Source organism: Desmodus rotundus, chromosome X (assembly GCF_022682495.2).
Source record: "Desmodus rotundus isolate HL8 chromosome X, HLdesRot8A.1, whole genome shotgun sequence".
In the NCBI taxonomy this organism is placed as follows: domain Eukaryota; kingdom Metazoa; phylum Chordata; class Mammalia; order Chiroptera; family Phyllostomidae; genus Desmodus; species Desmodus rotundus.
Genome location: NC_071400.1, coordinates 31,321,427 through 31,341,856, shown reverse-complemented (window position 1 = coordinate 31,341,856; position 20,430 = coordinate 31,321,427). Strand labels below are relative to the sequence as shown.

At 44.3% G+C, this 20,430-nt stretch overlaps 1 protein-coding gene across 3 annotated transcripts in view; it reads left to right on the top strand.

Moving 5' to 3' along the window:
• The first annotated feature begins 563 nt into the window (after window positions 1-563).
• DOCK11 (dedicator of cytokinesis 11) overlaps window positions 564-20,430 on the top strand; it is a 186,620-nt gene continuing 166,753 nt past the window's right edge. For all 3 annotated transcript variants that reach the window (XM_053917159.1, XM_053917158.1, XM_053917160.1), the window contains exon 1: window positions 564-780. In XM_053917159.1, coding sequence (XP_053773134.1) covers window positions 679-780 — 102 coding nt within the window. In that variant the 5' untranslated portion in view covers window positions 564-678. The remainder of the gene's footprint in view (window positions 781-20,430) is intronic.

Below are 20,430 nucleotides of genomic sequence, written 5' to 3'. Positions count from 1 at the left end.
GACCCCTCCCCGGGGGAGCAGACAATAGGCTGCCGCTCCACGCTGTTTCCCATCCCCTAACAGCCTGCGACCCGGGAGCTTTCGGGGTGTGCGGGGGACACAAATGTTCCCAGCCCTTCGGCGGGCATTGCAGCCTCTGAGGCTGCAAAGGAGCACTGGGGTAGCGCTCGCCCCGCACTTGAAGACACTTGGTTACACCCCTAGACCCCCGTCTCCCTCCCCCCCTACCATTGCCACCACCAAACGGGCGAAAAAAGCAGCAGCCAGGCGTCACCTCCCGGGTGCGCAGCACCAGCAACATCAAGAGCGGGCGGAGCCCGAGCAGTTGCCGCTTCCCCCTCTTACCTCGTGACCTCGCCCCCCCCAGATCTACCCCCTCCCACCCTCGCCTCCACACACCCTTTCTCCCAGACACGCCCTCCTCCTTGGCTAGTGGCGCGCGCAGGGCTTGATTTTTCTAGGGGAGGGAGCGGCTGCAGTCGCCTTGGGGCAAGACAGCGTGCAAGCAGGCGCGGGAGGGAAGGAGGGGACGAGGGAGGAGCCGCGGGAGGGAGGGAGGGGCGGCGGGCGCCGCGCTGCGATGCGGCCGGCTGGCGGGTAAACAGAGGGAGCAGCAGTGGCTGCGGCCGGCCGGGCCCGGGGCACTGAGCACGTCTGCCGAAACCTGCACCCGCGGCCATGGCCGAAGTGCGCAAATTCACTAAGCGGCTCAGCAAGCCCGGCACAGCGGCTGAGCTCCGGCAGAGCGTGTCGGAGGCCGTACGGGGCTCGGTAGTGCTGGTGAGTGGCCGGGGCACGGGGCGTCTCGGGGGACGCGCTCCGGGGCTAGAGCAATGGGGTAGCTTCCCGCGCGCGCGGGGGCCGGGGCCGAGACGGCGCTCCGGGCGGCTCCCTCGTGCACCCGCGCGCTCTCCGTCTCTGGTTCAGTAAGTTTGCGCACCAGCCACCGCTGGCCGCGGTCCGAGTCCCGGGCGCCCGCTGACAGCGCTGCGGCTGCCGGGCGTGGCGAGGGCATGAGCCCGGCTGGACGTTGGCGGGCCATTGGGGGCTCGGAACCCGGGCCCGGGCCTGAGGTGTGAGCTGCGGAGCGGACCCTGCGTGGTCCTAGACTCGCCACAAAGAACCAGGGACCGGGCGCGAATAGATCCCGATTCCCTCTTGCCCGCACCTGAGGCAGCCTAGGAGGAAGGATGCGTTGAGCGTTTTGCACTTACACACTCGCGCGCACACACACACAGTGTATACAAAAAAGAACCCCACCCAAAAAGCACTGGGCGCCCAAGCTTCGCGGGCGGTGAGAACAGAGGAAGCAGAGCGACTTCCTCCTGCTACTGGGGAGAAAAAGGGTGATGATGGGTGTTGAAGGGGTGCTGCTGCTGCTGCTGCCGCGGAGCGAGGGGATGGGAAACAACGGGGTTCCCGGGCGAGTGGGCGCGGGTTTGACCGACTCAGGGCGAGGGTATACGCCAGGACCCAGGAGCGCTCCAGAGGCAAGAAGATGGGGGGCCGTGGGGATTTGGGAGAAGATGGGGTGTGCCAGTCCAAGGATGGAGAACCTGGGGTGAGAGCCCCACCGGTTAGGGTTGGGGGATGGGGATTTGAAAGCGTGCTGACCCCTTGGGAGCCCTCCCATCACACTCTCCGCCTCATCCGGATTGTCTGACTCTGGAGAAAGGGGATGGGTGCTAACGGACATTTGCCCCTTTTCCTGTTTGCTAGAAACTCGTTACTAATTTTCTGCACTAGCGACCAAACCCTAAATAAGCAGTCAGTCTGGTTAACTAGTTGTTTGTTTTGTTACTTTGGCTTTTTGTTTTGTTTTTGGTTGTTGATTTTTTGTCTCTCCACTCAACCTTACAGCGTATCGTCTGCTGTGTTTAAATTTAATCATTTAAGAGCGGGCTCTTTTTTGTTAAAACAACTTATCGGAAGGAACTTCACAGATTTTCCTTTTAATTCTTCTGTTGATCTTGTAGAATCTGCGATAAAACTAACATTAAAGGGAGGCCAGGGGCCTGATCCCAACAGTGGAGAAAGTTGACATTAGTGGGAGTTCTGGAGGAGGATCAAAGGTAAAATATATACCTTTGAGATGAAGATCTGATCCCTAATAGCTACAACTGTGCAAAGCCAAGTGACTTTAAAGAAGTCTCTCTATCGTGGCTGAACCCTTGGAAGCTTAATCCTGCTGTTTAGCAGAGCAAAACCCAGACCTTTCATGTTTAAATGGACTTGGCTTATTGTGTGTCTCACGATTTTAGAATGAGGTCCTGTTGGATCAGATTAGAACCTTGATCGTCATCAGCCAGTTAAGAGAGGAAGGCAAGCTGTGTGCAGGGCATTTATACCAGGGCTCTCTCTTCCGTAATTGTTAACAAGTGATTCAATCTGCGTAGACCAGAAAATGCTTTCCTAAATTCAGAAAGAAAGAAAACCTTGCTTGAGCAAGTGGACAGATGGTCTCAAGAGAATAAATGGGACTCTGCAGACCGTCAGTGGGATTTGACCCGCCACCCTCAGTAGCAAAAAGTTAACCTTAAGTGTTCTTGCCCAGGTTTTGAAAAGAATTTTGTGTAGCACAGGTGCAGCTGCCCCTTCCTAACCATCGACTCTGTGGCAAAGCTGGAAAAACTGTTAGTGGGAGGAGAATCTTTTGGGAGGCAGTGCCAGCCTAGCTTCCTTGAAACGGAAGGCACAGATTTTTACCGTGCAAGCCACGCTGGTATGTGATCCACATTGAGATTTGGGGGGTCGGGGAGAACAGATTCTAGGCATCTCAATCAACCAATATCAATTGAACCTCTACTGTGCAAGATACAATGCTAGATGCCCTATAGTTATAGGTGAATGTGGATGACTTTTTCTCCCATTTGTTTTTATGAGTTCCATCCTGGGTTGGGTCTCTCTCTGTGTGCATGTGTTTGTCAATAGAACACCCAGAATATATACACAAGTCAATTTTAGGTTGTTCATAGCACCTAGTGAATTCTATTTTAAAGCAGTTCAGTCGGTTAAGAAGTAAGCAAACAGTCTTAAATCGAGTGTACTCTCCTAAATGGCTGTGTTTCTTGGCCCCTGCTTTTCTGACACAAAGAGCTTGTATAGCCAAAGTTAGCAAAGCCACAGAGGCTGGAGAGCCAGTGGACCTCATTGCAGCTGCTGCCATAATTTCTGATTTTTTTGATTTAAGCCCTAAAGTGTTAGGGCTGTCTGCAGTTGGAGTTATATACACTTGCTGCTGTAAACCCATGGCACTCACGTTATTAGAGCTTCAGTAAGGAGTCACGTATTCATTGGATTTAAGTGTGGAGTCATTCCCACAGCAGTTCAAACTTTCCCCTGGTGGTACCTTTCACTACACCTTTGAAAACCCACCAAGCTGAATAAATATACAGTACTTCCTGTTTGGGTGTTTTCTTTTTACAATTATATCCTTGTTGGTATGTCGCTAACATCATTCTGTTTTGCTCCGTTTGAAAAATTCAGAAGGTGCAGGCTATACATAGCATGTAGTTGTGTATTCAAGACCTTCATTCGGTTATTAGTACTTTCACAAATCTGAATCTGTTAACTGTATAATGAAGCACACAGAGACTGTTTCATTGTTGCATTTTCCTGTAAGTTTGGCATTTTTATGAAGGTCAGTATTAACCCAGGGAGATGGGTAATTACAGAATTGAACTTTGGCAGAGATTTCTAAAGAGAGGCTTGGGGAGGAATATTATAACCTGAGAGTGTATGTGATTAACTGAGAAGTGTTTACATATATACATGTTTTAAATGCAGAGTTTTAACGCTGTTTTTGTTATAACTCAGGATATAGCTATTTCTGTCTGGGGGAACAAAGGCAGTTGGTAAACCTATTGTATTCTGGCTCTCTTTAAGAGGAGTCATTGTGCCTGGGAAAGTCACCTACTAGGTGTTTAAATACTGTTTGCCTGCTGCTGCTGAATTTACCATCAATTCCTTGTGCACCAGGGGATCAGGAAAGAGTTGCTCGATATTACGGGTTGTAGCCCCGTGAGGCGGTGTCATGTGTGCAATGTCTCCTGGCTGGCACCAGCCAGATTTCAGACAACTCCAGGAGAGGAAAACTCCCCCGAAGCTGAGAGGGGCTGCAAAGATTCTGCATTTGCTGACTCCCCTCACCTGGCACACACTATCTTTGCATGGAATGTTTGTTACGTTGGAATTTAGGGAAGGCCTGAAAAAGGAATCAGGGAGCTCCCCTGCTCCCTCTTCCCCTGGGGAATTTGTGGAAAATACTTAATATAGGACAAAACAACTGACACTGGAATAAAACCAGTTTCAATGGGCTTGTTGACCAAGCGTTTCCAATTCAGAGACTTAGCTTGCATCCGAATGAATGGAGAGTCAGGAGGGTTACCCGGAGTGTTGGTTCCTAAACATGAAATTGTCTCACTACCCTGTGGGCTTTTCCTGGGTACCAGGGCTGGGGCAAGCCAGTCCTGGAGGATCTGTCCAAAAGCCCAGTGTAGAGTTTGCTGTGAAACCAGAGAGGCCTCCCCACCGAACCTTCTTTGAAGCACCAAATAGTAGAATTTGTTTTCTAAGACTAGCATGTTAAATTGTCTGGATTGATTCTTTTCCTAATCATCAGTAAACCTTCTTTTTGGAATGTTTATTATTTTTTATTTTTATGTATTGATCTGAAAAGGAGGGAGGGAGGAGAGAGGGAGAGAGAGAAAGAAACAAAGATCGATTTGTTGCTCCACTTATTTGTGCATTCATTGGTTGATTCTTGTATTCCCTGATGAACCCCCGCAACCTTGGCGAATCTGGACGACGCTCTTAACCAACTGAGCTACCTGGGCAAGGTATTGTTTTATTATATGATAAATACATGTGTGTTGTAGAAGAGTTAAAAAACAAAAGAATCACCAGCATCTCATCACTCAGAGGGAACTCAGTATTCTAACGTGTGTATGTCAAAACTCTTCTGTCTCCTTTGTGTATGTGTGTGTGTATATATGAAAACATGGATTGAATATATATATCATGTAACCTTTAAAATAGTTTTTTCACTTAGCAATATCTTCTAGATATTCCTTCACAACAATCAATAATAAATCTATATAACCATGTTGAATGGCTGCCAAAATTTCACTATAGGTGTACCATAGTAATCATCCTTTATTGTTTGATGTTTTTACTTTATTGATTTTAGAAAGAGAGGAAGGAAGGGAGACAGAGAGAGACATATTTATGCATTCATTGGTTGTTTCTTGTGTGTGCCCTGACCAGGGATGGAACCTGAAGCCTTGGTATCTGGACAATCCAGGGCCTGGTTATTAATATTTTTTAATTTGCGCAATCTGATAGGAAATAAATGGTACATCAAGGTTCTAATTTGCATTTTTGAGACCTCTTGAAGTTATTTTTTTGTATGTTGATTAGCCACTTATATTTCTTTTTTAAAAAGATTTTTAGAGAGGGGAAGGGAGAGAGAAAGAAAGGGAGAAGAACATGGATGTGTGAGAGGCATATCTATCAGTTGCCTCTCACACACCCCCAACTAGGGACCTGGTTCACAGGCGGGTGCCCAATCCAGAGCCACAGGAGCCAGGGCTGCCATTTGTATTTCTTATTTCTGAGGATTTGAGTGAACTTTCTTACAGACTATTTCCTTGTTTGTAATTCTCGCAACAACGGTCTCCACCCCCAAGATTCTGTTTCGATAAGCCTGGGGTGGGGCCAGGCATCTGTATTTTTAAAAACTGATGAGCTGGATGCCCACAGAATCTAGAGCACTTGCCTACTCAAGGCAGGAATGAATGTCCCTTATACGTACCCCTGAAAAAAATGATTGTCCTTAAACACTGCCTGCCTTTTATTTTTTTTAATTTTTATTTATTGATTTTAGAGAGAAACATCAATTTTGTGTTCCACTTATTGACACATTCATTAGTTGATTCTTCTAGTACCCTGACTGGGGGATTGAAGCCACAACCTTGACTTAGCAGGACAGTGCTCTAACCAGCTGAGCTATTTGTCCAGGGAAACATTTCCTGCCTTTTAGAGGGCTATGTCAGAAAAAGTTCTTGAGCTGAAATTTACTCTCAAGTTCCACCATGGGCTAGGCTCGTAGCTCCGCTGTTTGCAGATACACAGAATGTTTGCTTCCTCTTTTACATGACAACCCTTCGAATATTTGGAGTCAGCCACTATGTCATTTTTAAATTTACTCTTTACAAAGCCAAAAGAGCCCTTTCTTTTATTTTTCGCATTATTTGGCTTCAAAATTCTTCACCATTATGGTCATCCTGTTTTGACTCTTTTTCCAAAGTCTCAGTGTCCTACTTAAACTGTGGGACACAGAGCAGAGGCTCAAGAGTCAGACATGGGGTTGAATCTGACCTCTGTTACCTGCTTGCATTGTGAAACGGGGATAAATAGTTGTACCTACCTGTGGAGTTTTTATGAGGATTAAAGAAGATAATGTATGGAAAGTGCCTGATGTATAAGTGAAGCATGAAGGTTAAAAAAAAAAAAAGCGATCTGGTGGGGAAAAAGTATTCTGGAAGGGTCTGTCAGAATATAATGGGGAGGGGGACAATATTTTTCACTCATTCTAGATATGAGTTGAAAAAGGCAAGCTGTGTGTCCATCTCTATTCCCAGTGCCTCACCAAGTGCTTGGAATGGAATAGGTACTCAGTGGGAAATGCAGTGGCAACAATATGTAGGATGGATAGGATGTTGGGTGACTGGAGCCCGGGTAACTAGTTAGAGTATATAGTTCCAGAGAGAGAGATGAGGGAAGCTTTAACTGAGGCATTGAGAATGGAGATAAGGGGGAAAGTGTGAGAGATGTTTCAGTGATAAAATCAACAGGATTTGGTAACTCTTGAAGGGGGAGGAAAAGGGGGGAAGGAAGAAGTGGGAGGAAGAGCGAGAACAGAGGAGGTGGAGTCAAGATGACTTTGAGGTTTCTCAGCGTTGGTGAACTGGAGGAAAAGCATGTTTGGTGCTAGGGGAAGGGAAAAGAAAGAGCCAACTCAACTTGAGAGGGTTGTCAGGGCAAAGGCAGGTTTCATTTCAGCAAGGTGGTGAAGAGAACATTCTAGGAAATGGCTGAGCAATGTAGCATTGTGTTTTGGCAAAAGACAGAACGTTCTTGAGGGCAGAGAAGTTCCAAGTGGGATCAGGAGGGGGAGGAAGACCTAGGGCTGAGAGGAAGGACAGATTACAAGAGATTAGCTGATTGAAGAAGTTTGCACCATTGAGGGTGATTAGGGAAGTGGGAGGCAGGGTGTGGAGGAATGGTCTGAAGGCCTGCCCCAAACTTCCAGTTACCTTGGTGATGATAAATTAGGTCATCCCTGAGCAGCTCTACTGCCAGGGTTTGAGCAGTGGGAGAAAGGGGGCTAATAGCCTCCTCTACCAGGTACCTGAAGAAGCTGAATAGGATGTTTCCTGTATTTAAGGGACTCACAAGCTAAGAAGGGAGATTAGATGTAAGCAGAGAACAGAAGATAAGAAGCACAGCAGGGGGCTAGTGGTTCTGCCTTCTACTTTCAGTTAGTTACCACATCTCTGTCCCCCCAGCTCTTTTATTGTGATCTTTTCTGTGTTCAACAATGTTCAATAGGCAATTGCTAATGAACTGTGTTAACAGTACATTTCTCACATTTGATTACAGTGGCCTTTAAAAAAAATAGGAATAGGGAAGTAAATTGTAGGTCTAACACTCTGAGAAATTCGCATGTAGTGTACATGTGTGAGTTATCTTTACTTGACCTCTGTGGACTGTACAAAGTGCTTACTCCCTTCCCAAATCCCTAGGGCTCCACCCCAGGACCCCCTCTTGCTTGTTTGAATTCAGAGGAATCCACCTACCTGGTTCACCTACGTGGTTTTGCTTTTTTCTGAGATACAGAATTGTCAGTAAGGCATGTTGAAAAACTATTAGTTTAAAAAAAAAAAAAAACACAGAAAGGAAGGCCAGAAACCACAGGAGGGAAAAGTAGCTAGAGCTGTTTCCCTTCTTCTGTAAATGCTAACGGTAATTTTCTGATACATATCTTTTTGGGATTTAGATCTTGTTTTCCTTTAGCCTTCTTTTGTCAGGAGTGCAGAAGGGTTCATGGGTAACATTGGCCTGCGGCTTATGTCAACCTAGAGCCAGATGCCTTGTTGATTCTTGCAGGGCCCCACCCTGGAGACTCCCAGAGCAGTAAGCAGGGCAAAGGGACAGTCTCATTTTGCTGGAATTTGCCTGGAAGTTTGTCCTTGTCAGAGCAGAGTGCGGAGTGCTTTGGAGTGGGCTCTGGGATCACACAGCCCAGGTTCAAAGTTCAGTTTATCTGCTTACTAGCTGGGTGACCTTGGGCTGGTTATATTCCTGTGCCTTGACAACCGTCTTGTGAGCTTATTGAAAGGCTTAAAGGAGTTGTTGCATATGAAACACTTAGAGGAGGGGTTGGCACACGGGAAGCACTGGATGGCCGATGGCTCTCATTATTATTCCCAGGCTTTATGGTGGGCAAGAAAGTCTTTCAGTGTGTTACAAGTCAACAGACAAAAGTAAATTGGCAGAAGGGAAGCAGCTACCCTTGCTTTTTAATTTCATTTCCTTGCTCCAAATCATGCCCCAAAGGGTGAGCTACGTGGCTGAGCCAGGAATCATAGCCTTCCTGGAAAAAGGAAGCTGGCAGACCCCTCTCCACCTCCATCGCGTTCTTGCTAATATCCATTTCCATTTGCACTTGGTCATAATGAAGAACCCATGGGGATGTGAGTTGAGCTAGGGCTCTTGATGTTTGGCAATTCTCACCTTTAGACTAGTCTGATGAGGGTAAGCTAGTCCTTTAGCAGGGAGGACTACCCAGTCCCAAGCCCAGGGTGAAGGTCCTCCAATCTGGAGAGCTTGTGTGTGTGGCCTCTGGCAGAAGCAGTCACCTTTCTGGCCGTCTATACGGTATGGTTTGTGCAAAGGGAGGACAGAGGAGAGCTGGGGTCTGTATGGAAAAGCAGAACTTAAATGCTCTTTCCTTTCCCTCTCAAAACTTTGTCATCTCTTTCACTCATTAATCCTCACTTTCAAAAGTGACATGAATATTAAAATTCAAATGCTCTTTTTGTTTTTTTAAAGATTTTATTTATTTTTAGAGAGGGGAAGGGAAGGAGAAAGGGAGGGAGAGAAGCATCAATGTGTGGTTGCCTCTCACATGGCCCCTACTGGGGACCTGGCCCGCAACCCAGACGTGTGCCCTGACTGGGAATTAAACCAGCAACCCTTTGCTTCGCAAGTTGGCACTCAGTCCACTGAGCCACACCAGCCAGGGCCAAATGCCTTTTTAAAGGTCTATTTTGGAAATACATATTTTTTAAAATCCTCACCTGAGGATATTTTTTCATTGCTGTTTAGAGAGAGGAAGGTAGGTGGTGGGGAGAAGAGCATGAGAGAAACATCGATATGAGAGAAACACTGATGTGTTGCCTCCCGTATGTGCCCAGACTGGGGATTGAACCCGAAACCCAGATATGTTCCCCGACCAGGATCGAACCCACAACTTTTCAGTGTACAGGGTGACACTTCAGCCAAGCGAGCCAATCAACTGAAAAACCCACTGAGCCTACCAACTGGAAAAATTTTAAAGCTTAAAAGTCTCCTAAGAAATTAATGTACTTTTATATTTGGCTCTTCCGGTTTTGTGGCAGCAGGATAAGTTATATTACGAATAGTGTGTATGGGTTTCCAGCGTAGTCAGTACTGCAGAAATTATGCCAACTGTCCCAGGGACATGTCGTTTACCTGTTGTTGTCTGTGCACAGCCTTACATGATCAGGCCAAAATTGGCTATTAATGATTTCCTGCAGTTCTTCTACGCCTTATTTTTATTGCCCATTGAGTTTATTGTTCACAGGAAGCTGTATTTTTGCCTTTCCTGACAGCTTATGTTGGGTTGTATATGTTTCAAGCTGCCGAGAAATGTTTGAAGTATTCTTGTACTTCAGCTTTCCCGTCATGTTGCTTTTCCCTAATGACTGAAACATTTTACTGGGTGAGATTCAACTAAGAAGTCAAGTGTTCTTCCCAGCCTCTGGGACAGAACATCTTTATTTGAAGTGTTTCAGTGAAATGTGTCAGGAGGCGGGGGAATGCCTTTGTAGGAAGTGTTTTTTAGACGATGACAGGAGCTTGTATTTTTATAGTCCCAAACTTATGAAAAGTTAAAAATGCTGTTACACCTGTGGCCCTGCATGTTCTTACAGGTCATGATTAAACACAGACCACATTGTTGTCACCTCTGTTCTCTTAAGTGGGGAAACAGCCATGGTTTCAAGTGAGGCAGACTGTGGGTCATCCATATTTACCAAATGACAGAACAGGTAATGAACTGCAGGTGTCTCGGTTCCTTTGGAGTAATTAGGTAAAGAAGTAATAGCACCTGGACCAGATTCCACAGTAAAGCAGGTGGAGGAAGCTCTTTTTGTAGAGTTTTGATGACGATCTCTTTCTATTGGGAAGTAGTGTTTATTTCAGAACAAACTTAGGTCTTTTAGTGGGAAAGTAGGAGGTGGGGGCAAAAAAAGTTTTAAAAAGGAGGGGTGGGGTTGTTAACGGAGAAATGTGGGCATGATCAGTATAGATTTTTCCTTGCCAAAGTAAGCCTAAGGATTTTGAGAACTGTTTGCAATGGGCCGTTCTTCCTTTCTTTGCTGTTTGAATAACTGTATGGAAAAAAAGAACTCCAGAACACTGGCCCTGCAGAGGTCCCTGGGATCATGTTCATGGAATTGTTTTTATGACTTTTTTTGAGTGGGTTAGTGCTTTCCAAAAATAACAACATATACATTTCTCTCCATGCCTTTTATGTTAGCTGAGTTTTCCCACTTGAGAAACTGCCAGCTTTATGCCTTGAAGGACCCGCAGTCAGTGTTCAGAGCGTGAGGGGACGAGTGCTGTTGGCACAAACAGTTTATTCTCATAGGTTAACAAGTTCCTAATGCTTTGGTGCATTAAATGGTTTCCCAGAGATCCGAAGGAGGGAATACCACCTTCTACGGTGCCTAATTTACCACTGAGAAATAAGTTCACCAGGACTCTGAATCAACGCTTGCAAAAAATGAACTAAATTGTTACTTAAAAGCTCACAGGGGCCAATAGCGCTCCTTCTGTCCAGCAGAGTGTTTACATCATGCTGGATTGGTTGTGGGGCATAGAAGGCTCTCTCTGTTAACGTGCCCCCAGGGGGTGGGGGAGAACTGCTCCTCCACTACTGGTGACCAACATGACTGCTTGCAGAGGAACTTGGCCTCTGTTTGCCCCTTCCAGATGAAATGGTCTGGCAGAATCGTCCAGTTCCGTAACTGAAGCCCGGCTCCCTGTCCCTGCCTCCTTCCCTCCTGTCTCTGAATGTAGTTGGAGCTACTCTGATGTCCAGAGCTAGCTCAGCATCGTATCAGGTCCAGAGACGAGCCTGGGTCTATATAGGGGCCATCAAAAGACTCTCATTCATTCAGAGCTCAGGTTCTGGGCCTCAAGTCCTATAGGCCATTGGTTCTGCTCTATCTTTAAAATCCATTTCTAGTCTCTGGGTTTTCTTCTTCCTTGTCCCCTTGTGTCAGCATCCCAGTTCCTGTGTCCTTGTCTTGATCCCCTACCTTGTATCTAACCCTATGCCTTGGTTTTTCGGCCAGCAGTCCAGTTCTTCCAGGAGTAGGTCTGGTCTTGTTGCTGGTCTTGAGGAGAGCTATTTTGTTTTAACTATGACCTTATGATACCTTAAGCTCAGTATGGTGGGATTGTGGACTGAAGAGGTATCCGCTTAGAGAATGCAGAGGAAGCAGAGTGTCCAGGATGATGAGGTTTAGCCAGCGGCCCTGCTGAGAGTTGGACTAGATGCACGGCCTATTAGTATCCTGTGGCTGCTGTAACAAATTGCCACAACCTTAGTATTTCAAAACAACACAGATGTATTAATCTCACAGCTCTGGAGGTCAGAAGTCTGAAATGGGTTTCACTGGGCCAATGCCAAGATGTCTGCAAAGATTCGGTCCCTCCAGAAGCTCTAGGGGAGAATATGTTCCCTTGCCTCTTCCAGTTTCCAAAGGCTGCCTACATTCCTTGGCTCATGGTCCATTCCATCTTCAAGCCAGCGAAGGCTGCTCTAGGCTTTCTCACCTCGCATCATACCAGCACTGCTGCTGCCATCACATCTCCTTCTCTGATACTGATTCTGCTGCCTCTCTCCCTTACTTCACAGACTGACCCTTATAATTACATTGGTCCCACCTGGATAGTCTCCCCATCTCAAATATTTTACCTCAGTCACATCTGCAAAGTCCCCCTTGCCATGTTATGTAACATTGTCATAGGTTCCAGGGATTAAGCTGTGGACATCTTTGGTAAGCCATTTTTCTTCTCAGACATTGCCGCAGGTTGAGGAACAGTGGAATCCTGGGCTCAGATGGGTTCCCAGCATGGGTATAGACATTATGGTGGAGGAGGGACAAGCATCTGATAGACTGGCAAACTTAGCCAGGTACAGAAGTCTTCACAGAATAACAAGAACACACAATCCCCTTTGAGAATTTTGGCTGAAAGAAAGCAATAGAGGCTTACAATCTGCAGTTTCAATTTGGATGTTTTCTTAAATTCTTCATAATTAAAAATTTTTATCCCACACAAAACCCCCTCAGTCTGGAGTTCTTGTAAGTGGGCACTGTTTTCAGACTTGAGGTGTTTCAGGATACAAGCTGGCCAGACACTTAGCAGGCACTTAGCCAGCTCAGGCCTATGGAATTTTCCAGCCTTAGTTAAAGAAAAGAGTAAAGAGGTAGCTATGTGTGTGTGCTTAAAAGAGAAAGGGATGGATTCACATCACAGAGAATAATTCTTTGGCTTACAAGCCCCAAGATACCACTGATGTGTCCTGTGTGAGAGCCACTTCACCCATCCTGAAGGTCAAGTTAGACCTGGCATGACTTTTCTGCATTTCCAAGGCAAATATCAGGACCCTTTTCCCAGAAATGGGTTTCTAAAACACATGATTGGAGAAGCAGAGAGAAGGACTGGAAAATCTTTCAGATTCCTCCCGGCTTCACAATGATTTCAAATGAGAGATAAATTGAAACTTCCTCTGTGCACGAAATCCAATCACTGCCATTTTAGAGACTGCACCACAAAAGCTTCCTGGCTGATCACATTTGCACCAGCCCTCCTTACAATCCCTAGAAAAATATCCATGATGAGCTGATAGGCTGATGGCAGAGAGCTTTACTGCCTGGAACGAGTACTCTATCATTGATGCGGATTGCATTTTCTATTTTCGCATCAGTTCTAATTGGCCATGGCTATATTTCTCCAAGGCCTAGCCTATCTTTTTTTTTTTTTTTTTTTAAGATAACTGACTTGGCTGTAATGCACTGAAAATCATTATGTAAAAAGTTACGAACCCCCCAGGTTTTGTTTCTAAATATGTACAGACAAAATATACATGAACTGCCTTCACCGTCTCCTGTTCCATTTTTCCCTTTTTCCACCTGACTAGGAAAACAATTTCAATTCTCCTTATAAGTCATCCCAAATTTAAAAATCCAGATGTTTTCACTGCAATTATCTTAAAATTTTTTCTAATGTATTTATCTACAACTAATCTGTAAAACATGAAAGGGTATTTATTAACTAGTTCTATTTAAATCTTTAGAAGCTGGTGTTCATTTTCTTCAAATTATAGGTTCTTTCCCTTCAACCTGGTTTATTTTACTGGTTTGCTACTTTTCTGCTGGGGATTTTTGCTTTTTAATTTTTATTTATTGATTTGAGAGAGAGAGAGAGAGAGATTTGTTGCTCTTCTTACTGATGCATTCATTTGTTCATTCTTATATGAGCCCTGACTGGGGATTGAACCCATAACCTTGGTGTATGGGGATGCTCCAACCAACTCTTGAGTTACCCAGCCAAGGCCAGGGTGTTTTTGATTTTGTTCTGGCCATCATCTGAACTTCATGGCTTATGGAGGGCTATATATGTATTCAACCAATGAGCTTTGTGACAGAGTTGATCCCTTAGAAGGGGAACATCTGGGGCTGTGGTATATACCAGAAGGAACTAGAAAGCAAGTGTGTGTTAGAGAGTGAGCTAAGGAGAGAAAGGCATGCTGAGCTATGAAAGAGCTGCCAAGCTGAAGGAAAAGATAGATACTTTCCTCAGTTCATGTTCAAATCCCAAGGGAAATGCTTTTAGAACTGTTGCTTGAATTGAAAGAAAACAATCTATTTCCACTGATTTCTCTTTAATGGATTAAATCTATTTAGGGCAAGGTCGCAGAGGGGGTTGGGGAAGGGAAAGCAAGACAAAGACTTAATCTGAGGAAACAAAAGAAAAAAACAAAGTTAAGACGGCCCTGGCTGGGTGGTTCAGTTGGTTACAGTGCCACTTTGTACACTAAAAGGTTGTGGCTTCAGCCCCTGGCATGTAAGGGAGGCAACTGCTTGATGTTTCTCTCTCATATGGATACGTTTCTCTCCCCTTCCTCTCTCTTTAAAATCAATAAGCATATCTTCAGGTGAGGATTTAAAAACAAGTTTATTTTAAAAAGTTAAGGCAGAAGGAAGGCTGTTTTGTTTTTCATTGTAATAGACCAAGAGACCAGAGATTAAAATATTAACAATGTTTAATGACAGTAGCAGTGTATTTTTACTTTCAGACAAGAAGAAATCAAACCCTTTAGAAATTGTACTAGGTAAATGGAACTGTTGGATAGGACAATGGTCTCAAGGTCCGGGCAGTTCTGAATGTTATTTCTTGCTAAATGTTAAAATGAAGTGTAGTATTTTGTAGATGCAGCTGGAAACAGGATGAGATGACAGGAACTCAGGAATGAAAGCAGTCAAATGCACACAGAAATCAACATAGAATCTACCAAATAGTGTATATAAACAATGGCTAAACCTCCCTTTAGGGAGGCAGAACTTTTAGGTACGAACCTGGGCTTCTTTCCTTGCTGTGCCTAGCGGCGAACCCCTTGAACTCAGTAACAGAACAGTTTTGTTTGGGACCAAAAGGGTGACTACACACTTACTCATGGGAAGGAGGCAGGGCACACTGTCAACTTGCACAATTTAAGACACCAAATCAGTTAAGGAACATAGAGAGTACTTGTATGCAGTTTCCCTCTGTATATGATACTTGGAACCCAATTCTGCAGTTTAGATGGAGGCCAGAGACTTGGGAGCACCAGAAACCAACAAAAGTCAGATTTCTTTTGAAGAGTGTAGGTGGAGGGACTCATGTGCCAGGTTGGCCTACCCTCACTTCCTCTACCCTCAGATAGAAGCGGGCAGCAGCTCACACCCATTTCAGATCCATATTTCTCAAGGCAGCAAACCCTGCTGGACAGGAATGGGAACAAGGGAGGCTGCCCCTCCGAGCCCTTGAGACTTTCTCTGAGAGTCACCCCCTTTGGTGCTGGCTTACTCCTACTATGTCCTCTCCCTACCAAGTTGCTTTCTTCCCTTTCTACCTTCTACTATCCCCTACAGCTATCCCGTCATTCTGATTTTCCTCAACTGCTGCTCCTGGTGTTCACTTCTCTCTACACTGTCTTCTTCCAGGATAATCTGTATAACCGGCTCTCTGGTCCAACCCCACAGCCATAGCGCTCCCATAGCCAGCGTGTTTGCTTTCCCTTCCACCATGCTCATTCCACTGTGGGCATGTTCCCACTCTCCCCTTTTTCTCACCTTTTCCTTTCCTCTCTCCTCAGTGTTTGCTCAGAAAGTGTTCTCCATGGGACAGGGCCATTACTGTGTTTATTTCTTTTAACCTTTTCTTTAGCCAAGGATGGAAAATTCCAAAGGCCTGAGCTAGTGATGGCTGGGTGCCTTTTCTGGAAATCCAATGGCCTGGATGCTAAGGGAATGTCATGGAGCTACGCATCTGGCAAGGTTGTTCCCTGAAATGTCCTGGCTTTGGATTTAGTTACAACTGAAAGAAGTGGAGGTTCTATTCTGTAGAACTGTGGCGTAGGAATGAAGAGTTTGAGAAATGATATAATTACAACGACAGAGCCCAGTTTATGTCACTTTGTTCTTTTCTTCTTGGTTTAATTGGGAAAGAGTGGCCTTTGGCTTAGTAGACCTTTCAAAAGTAAAATCTTATGCATGAGAGACAAATGAAGTTCCCATGGCCCAATTGAATGGAGAATTTTGCTTTGTTGGGGTAATTATTTGTCAGAGCAACCAGGTATATTTCAAAGTTGGTCTTCTGGGCAGGGACAGGAGCATCCTTCCAGTTGACACCAGGTGGAATTGAGTAGGTTTATTCCACTACCGTATTTCTTGCCCCTTCCCTGGAGAAATAATTTAGGAAGGATTTTTTAAGAGATTTTATTTATTTATTTTTAGAGAGAGGGGAAGGGACGGAGAGAAGCATTGATGTGAGAAATATCCATCAGTTGCTTTTTGTATATGCCCTGACTGGGGACAGACCCTGCATCCCAGGCATGTGCCCTGACTGGGAATCAAATTGGTGACCTTTGGCCCTGCGGGATGACTCCCAACCAACTGAGTCACACAAGTCAGGGCTAGGCAGGGTTTTGTTCACATATCCCCGGGCTTTTGTTTTTGCTTTTCTTTTTAAGAAATCACAGTGGACCATAAGCAAAAATTTTATTGTCTTTATAGCTAGAAACTGACCGTCATTCTGTTGCCTCTCAGGAGAGGATGAGAGAAAATCCCCAAATCCCCAAATCCATAAATATACCAACTCTATCAGCATTGGTTCTACATTACCTTGAATGAGCATCCAGATTTTATAGTAGCCCTTCCTGTCCATCAGGAAGGCCCATCCCACCTTTGAATTCTCTTCAAAGCCCACCACATTCCTTCCTGTGGCCTGTACTGTACCCATGCCAACCCATTGCTGCTTCCAATCACTGTATACTTTCTCATCTTCATGCTTTTGCACATGCTGACCCTCTTCCTGGAATGCCCTTCCAAACCCTTCCCTGCTAAAGGGAACCCGGTCTGTTCCACGGGACTTAGGTCGCAACTCCATACCCACCCCCCACCAATTTGGAGCACATTGCTTCTTCTGCAGGACTATATCTTCCTTCCATGGTCGTATTGGTTTCTTGTGGCTCCTGTAACAAATGACCACAAACCGGGTGGCTTAAAACAACAAATTTATTCTCTATACAGTTCTGGAGGCCGGAAATCTGAAATCAGTATCACTGGGTCACACTTCCCTGGAGAATTTAGGGAACAGTCCCTTCCTTGCCTCTTGCAGCTCCTCTAGCTGCCAGCATTCCTTGGCTGTGGCTGTATCACTCCAGTCTGCCTCTGTGCTCACGTTGTCTTCTCAGTTGTGTGAAATCTCTCTGTGCCTCTTTCTTACAGAGACATGTGTGATTGCGTTTAGGATTCACCCTGATCCTGTAGGGTGATCTTATCTGAAGACCCAGGCACCTGTGTAAAAACCCTTTTGCCATAAGGGAACAAGTGTGCAGGTTTCAGGGATTAGGATGGGGCATGTCTTAGGCATTTTTCAGCCTGCATGTCTTTTGGGTGAGTATTTTCCAGCCTAAAATGCTAGTTCTTCAAGTTTTAGATAGAACTGATTTCATTCTGCCTCATAACTATAGTCGTTGACAACTTCTCTAAGCCATTAGCGTGTGAATGCCTCAAGGAGCTGGCAGGAGAGTGGAAGCTGCTAATGCTCAGAGTGCCAGAAGGGTCCAGCAGTTCCCCTGACAATCTCCGTTACCTTGGGCAGGCTATTTAACTTTGTGGAACCTCCTTGTGCTCCTTTGTGAAATGGAAATGTTGATAGTACTGACCTCAGTGAGCCGCGCAGAGTTGTTTATAATAGTAAAACAAATACCATGCGGTCATTTATTATCGACATGGAAAAAAAGTTTAGGTTGTGAAATAGCATGCAAAGTATGATTGTATTTTGTTAAAATAATGCATATGTGATATGTGAATGTAGTTACTTAATCACTCCGCCTTAGTTTCCTCTTCTGTAAAGTGGAGATAATGATATGACTGACCTCATGGGGCCGTTGTCAGGATTGAGTAAACTAGTACAATAAGGCACTCAGAATAATGGCTGGAACATAGGAAGCACTGAATAAACATTAGCTATTTTTATTGTTACAGTCAAAGAACATTCTCAAAAAGTGTGCGCGTGTGTCTACATTGTATATATATGCATATATTATTAACTGTCTCTCTGGATGGTGGGATTAGTAGTAAATTTTATTCTTGCTTTATATTTTCTGTTTTTAAAATGGTTATTCATTTATTTTACATAGAGCATGCATTTCTATAATCAGAAAAGGTAGCATTTGAGTTTCATACTTTTTAGTTTGCTATATTTGCGACATGGGACATACAGTATCTATAGGGTAACTAGCACGGTGCTGTTGTTATTAAGATAATTTTTCCTATAATCCTCCGGCTCATTGCCCTTTGCACACCTCACATTACCTGTCTGCTGAACCAATAAAATTAGAATTGTCTAGAAATTAGAGACTTCAGCTCCCCACTTGCTTTTCATTCTTATCTGCTTAAGTATTCCCCAAATTTTGATCACAGTGTGTTCTTTATAAACTGAAGTTTCAGAGATGGCAACATCAGAAACGTCCAAACCTGTAAGGATTTTTATGAATTTATTTGAGCCACACTGATGACAGTTGCCAGGAAGCCAGATCTCAATGGACTGAGAAAATGCTCGAGAGATGACAGTTCTGCACCTGACAATAAGAACAATGACAGGATTTGTGGTCTCTGTTCTGGTGGGTGGTTGTGCTTTGGGGGAGAGGAAATTGCTTTGATATTCCGAAGGTATGTTATTGTAGATGCAAAAAAAAAAAAAAAAAAGACAACAGGCTCAGTTAAGGTAAAGATTGACCTTTGTTAGGGAAAAATACTGCCGTAGGATGTGACTACCTGCCATGAACTGCTTTTAGTTAGGAAGTTCTGATTTCAGACCATCCTATGTGGTTACTTGAGGTCTCTCAGTTTTTAAGCTGGAGGCCTCCCCTGATTATCAGGTTTAGTATGGGGCCACTTTTTTGATCCACAGAGAGTACATGAATATGTATGTATATTCACGCTATATTTGCGTGTATGTGTTTTGACAGGCAGAAATGCCTACCCCGAGTTTTCTGAAATGTAAATTAAAATTGCTCTTGTCTTTCTTGTATGTGAAAAGTCTCACTTTGTTGTTACTGTAGTATATTACATATTAATCACCAGAGGACCTTAAATTTCAAGTATAAAGCTAACAGATGATATGCATTGATCTTGTAAGGTTTTCTGGTGGCAATTTTCCTGGTTTTGAACATGCAGTATCTTTCTTTTATTTAAAAATAATCTTAAACGCTTTTTGTGGATTCACCGTATCATGCTGTGTATAACGTGCACTTTTTTCCTCAAATTTTTGAGGGAAAAAGAAGATGCACATTACACATGGGCAGTACTAATTCCCATGGATAATCCTAAATTAGTACTAAAATTAAACTAGTTACATTAGTACTAAAACGTGGGTGAACATTATACACGGCGAAATACGGTAAAAACAAATGCGTGGGAGAATTACTGATGAATTAGGAGTTTTGAAATGGAAAGTCTTGCCTCTGATATTTAAGATAATTAGATTCTGGTGCACTTCTTGCTAAGCCGGGTATGTTTTCCCCTGTCTACAGCTTGCCTCCCCCCTCATCAGCATAGCAAATCCCTGAGTTTGTTTTTTTATTGTTTCTGTTCTTCTCTATGTCTTCTCTCCACCACATTTCTCACTCTTTTTCTTTCCAATCCCCACTCTGATCATAAAACTGAAATATAAAGATGGATTTGTTGTATTTAAGGTTTGAATTTTTCCTCTTGATACCTTAAAAAGTAGGGGAGGGAGGCATGAACAGGCAGAACACAAGGGGACTTTTAAGGCAGTGAAACTACTCTGTATGAGACTCTAACGGTAGATATAGCTCCTTATACATATTTCCAAATCCATCGAATGTACAACACCAAGAATGAACCCTAATTTGAAATATGGACTTAGGTGATTATGATGTGTCCATATGCGTTCATCGATTTTAAATGGACCAGTCTGATGGGAGATGCTGATAATGTGACAGGCAGTGCTTCTGTGTGGGCTGGGGGTACGTGGGAACTGAACTCTTACTTTCTGCTCAGTTTTGCTGTGAACTGCTCGACAAAAATGAAGCCTATTTTTAAAAAGTAAGCTGCATGAAATCTTTTGTTTTCCTTTTTGTAAAAAAATAAACTTAAAGGTAGTTCTTTTGTACTTACGAGGACCTGTAATTTTTTTTGCCTGTCCATGGTCCTAATTTTCCCATCCATCCCAGATAGTTTGGAAGGTCGTATTCCCAGTTCTCTTGCCAACTTGTTTGGCATAGTTATGAAGACCAGCAAATGTGTATTGAATACTTGG